At 57.9% G+C, this 3756-nt stretch overlaps 3 protein-coding genes across 3 annotated transcripts in view; all 3 read right to left on the reverse strand.

Moving 5' to 3' along the window:
* Nucleotides 1–1252: 1252 nt before the first annotated feature.
* On the reverse strand, nt 1253–1491 carry SPRG_21304 (hypothetical protein; the record flags this gene model as incomplete). Its single annotated transcript, XM_012353319.1, has 2 exons — nt 1253–1399; nt 1444–1491. 2 exons carry the CDS (start codon nt 1489–1491, stop codon nt 1253–1255), a joined length of 195 nt encoding a protein of 64 aa, XP_012208709.1.
* A 420-nt stretch (nt 1492–1911) lies between these two features.
* SPRG_21305 (hypothetical protein) lies at nt 1912–3355 on the reverse strand (the record flags this gene model as incomplete). Its single annotated transcript, XM_012353320.1, has 5 exons — nt 1912–2215; nt 2312–2385; nt 2443–2685; nt 2743–3156; nt 3212–3355. 5 exons carry the CDS (start codon nt 3353–3355, stop codon nt 1912–1914), a joined length of 1179 nt encoding a protein of 392 aa, XP_012208710.1.
* Nucleotides 3356–3497: 142 nt separating this feature from the next.
* Nucleotides 3498–3756, reverse strand: part of SPRG_22329 (hypothetical protein) — a gene marked incomplete at both ends in the record, with an annotated part of 574 nt that continues 315 nt past the window's right edge. Inside the window, one exon of the mRNA XM_012353321.1 lies at nt 3498–3731. Within this exon, the coding sequence (XP_012208711.1) occupies nt 3498–3731 (234 nt within the window). The remainder of the gene's footprint in view (nt 3732–3756) is intronic.

Below are 3756 nucleotides of genomic sequence, written 5' to 3' on the forward strand. Positions count from 1 at the left end.
CGTCGACTGGACACCAACAAGTGCATGTCACCCGTGCGCAACCAAGGTAGCTGCGGCTCGTGCTGGTCGTTTGCGGCCGTGGGTGCTGTCGAAGCCGCACACTGCCTAATGACCGGGTCGCTCGTCGACTTTTCCGAGCAGCAGCTCGTGAGCTGTGCCTCGAGCGCGGGCTACGGCTGCCAGGGCGGCTGGCCCAACAAGGCGCTCGACTACATTGCGCAGACGGGTTTGTGTACCGAGTCGGGCTTTCCGTACGCCTCGGGCAGCTCCAACCAGAACGGCCAGTGCAAGGATTGCCAGAAGACCAAGGTCAACGTCGGCAAGGCCGTCGATATCCAAGGCGAGAGTGCGCTCCAGAGCGCGCTCGACAAGCAGCCCGTCACGGTCGTCGTCGAGGCCGGCAACAACGTGTGGCGCAACTACAAGAGCGGCGTCGTGCAGAGCTGCCCGGGTGCGCAGTCGGACCACGCAGTGATTGCTGTCGGCTACGGCACCAAGGACGGCCAGCAGCACTTCAAGATCAAGAACTCGTGGGGCACGGGCTGGGGCGAGCAAGGCTACATGTACCTCAAGCGCGGTGTGAGCGGCAAGGGCATGTGCAACGTGGCTGAAGCGCCGTCGTACTCGCCGATGAGTGGCAAGCCGCAGCCGACCTCCAACCAGCCGCAGCCGACGAAGAAGCCGATGCCCCAGCCTACGAAGAAGCCCTTGCCCAAGCCCACCAAGAAGCCCCAGGGCGACTGCAACGGTTGCAACGGCTGCTACTACCCCGCCGCGTCGCAGTGTCTGACGGCCGACTACGACAAGGAATACTGCGAATACCTCGCCGCCGAGTACGGCACCAAGTGGTGCACGGCGTAAAGCGCTACCCATGCTCGTCTTGTTTGTGCCTACATGCAATTCGCTTGTTTCAATTGCTACCCTCTACGATAATCAACACTTTGTTCCCATTTATGCTTACCTGTATTTGTACGATCAAGTTATCAAAATCCAAGGAAGGATCCCATGTCTTTCGTACGGGACGTAGAGCGCCTTCACTTTGGCTTGGCTGTCAGCATATTTGGGATGCCGGGGTACGCCGGCGGAATCATTCCAATCAAGAAAAGAGCTCTAAGTTCTAGTACCGTAAGCCTCATAACACCTCAGTTGTGTTGAGAAGAAGCACAGTTGTGTTGAGAAGAAGCACAATCGACCAAGACTCCAACGCAGTACCCTAACCACAAGCGGTACCAAAGGAGGTTGCTTTAAAGCTTTACGGTGCACCCTTCTGCATAGCCGCGCGCACTGAGGCGATTCTCTTGTCGAGCGCATCTTTGGGTGACTCACGGACCTCCTGGCACGCTGCTTTCGTGTCGCCTGAGAGGAGCGCATGGAGGTAGCCGTACCGCCCACGCAGTGTCTAGGTTCGTTCATTTTAGCTGTATATCCAGAGTCTCCAGTTACCTCCGAATCAAACGGCAACGGACCGTCGTACATGACGTCACATGTCATCTCGTCGTTGCCAGGCTCAGTGCTGTCGTCTTCCGAGTCTGCCTTGTCTCTTCCAAGGCGATCCAGCGCGGCCTTGAGTGCCCCCCCCACCCACGTCATGGGCAGCAGCGGACACTCGGTTCCCAGCGCCTGGGACGCTTCCGCATACGTTTTGAGACCACATCGGATCTGACTTGTCACATCCGCATCCAACGTGGCGACGCGAGCAGCCACTTGCGATGGTGTCGGCGGGGCCGCCTGCCCCAGGTACGCGGTTCCTTGAAAAAGGTAGCCCGGCAGTGTCTCGAGAAGCAAGAGTCGGGTCATCTCGTAGCTGCGGCGCCAGTGTCGGCGGTCCGTCTTGCGCGTGTAGAGCACCTTGGCGTGGGCATAGGCGGCAAACGCGGCCCGAATCTACACGTAGATCAGTGCACCCTAGCCCTACATGTTGAACAAAAGATGATAAAATACCGTCAGCGAATGGTTGCAATAGTCGACGACGTGGACGCGATCCTTTCCGTCGCGCGCACGGTTCAAACGGCTGAGCAGCTGCACAATATGTGCATGGCGCGAGAGCGGGCGGTCAATGTACATGGCGATCAATGCCGGCTCGTTGTAGCCCGTGTCGAGCTTGTCGCAGACGACAATGACGTCGGCCAGCGAGAGGGTGCACGTTGTGTTGAGCTGCTTCTCGCTGAGGCCGTCAAATGCACTGAAGGTACTATAGACTTGGGTCGGCCATCCCCTACATTATCATTATTGTCATCAGTTGTCTTTTTTTTCTTCAAAAAATGTGAATAAGAAGAGAATAAGAAAAGAAGAAAATCAAAGCACGTCGTACTGCGCCGTCATGTACGACTGGATCGCAGCGTGGTACGCGACCACGTCCTTGCGGCTGCGCACGACCACCAGACACTACACCCACAGAGACCCCTCAATCACTGAATATACCACAAAAGCGGAATACCATACCTTGCCAAAGACGGCCTTGGTCTTGAGCCGAACAAAGTGCTGCATCATCGACTTGACTTTGGCGAGGATCGACGGCGACCTAAGTCGGCTTTGCAGAAACGTCGTCTGCGACAGCACGTCCACAATGTGCTTGTGGGCGATCGCGACCGAGAGCGAGTGCGTGTCGAGCGGCGCACGCGGGTCCACCCCACAGCCAAAGAGCTCGAGCGCCTGGACACTCGGTGTCGCCGAAAAGCCCACATACTACCTGTCGCATTGAATGAGACGATAACTCATACTAAAAAGGGAGTTTTATTGTACCATGGTCTTGCACGCATCGGTGGAGAGTGTTTGGAAGACCGTGTCGATCGAGACGCGCGTCGACGAGGTGTGCGACCGGTGGGCCTCGTCGGCGAGGATCGCGAGGTGCTTGTACGTGGCGCTGCTGCCTGCGGTTGATGCATGCAAGAGCCGCGCCAGAAGCACCTTGTCGTTGACGAGCTGGCTGAGCTTGTGGGTTGTGATCACAATGACCTTTTGGTCGTCCGACTTGCGCACAAACGCGCTGAGGTGCTCGATGCTCTCGGCGCGGTAGATGACTTCCATGCCATTTTGGTGCATGAAGGCCTCGACCGTGTCGCCAAGCTGCTGATCGAGCTTGATGCGATCGACGAGGATAATGATGGTGTGAAACCCATGACCCGACGCATCCGAGGTGTAGAGGAGCTGATACGCCTACGACAGTACCCGAATGAATGCGAGATCATTGTGGAACTGGATACGAGCGTACCAAGCACGCCAGCGTGACCGACTTGCCCGAGCCGGTGCTGTGCTGGATCAAGTAGTTGGCGCCTGGGTCTGTCGACGTCGACACGGCGTGCGCAAACGTGGCGACCGCGCGGACTTGGTGCAGCCACGGCAGGAAGATCGCCATGCAGTATTCCATTGGGAGAGTGCAATTGATGCGTTCTTCTCTGCCTCTCACGCGAAAGGGATGGCGTCAAGGAAAAGGCAACATTTTGGGATTTACAGTTTGTTGATTATTTATTTTATGTTTTGTTTTCTCGATGCGATGATTACCCGCGCAGCGGCACTTGATGGACGACGCGGAAAGGGTCGTCGCGTCCGTTGCGCTCGAGGACGACGACGCTCGCAATGGCCCACGGCGGCAGCGGTAGCAGCTGGGCCTCCATCGCGCTTCGCAGCGCCGCCGTGGCCTGGACTCCGCCCTCTGCTTGGCCCAGCGTCAGGTGCGGTGCGAACGCTCGCTTGTCATGGTCGCACTCGGGAAACGCCGCCTGGAGCTTGGCCTGGAGCGACACGAGCGCGTCGTGC

The sequence above is a fragment of the Saprolegnia parasitica genome (genome assembly GCF_000151545.1).
Source record: "Saprolegnia parasitica CBS 223.65 unplaced genomic scaffold supercont2.120, whole genome shotgun sequence".
Lineage (NCBI taxonomy): Eukaryota > Oomycota > Saprolegniomycetes > Saprolegniales > Saprolegniaceae > Saprolegnia > Saprolegnia parasitica.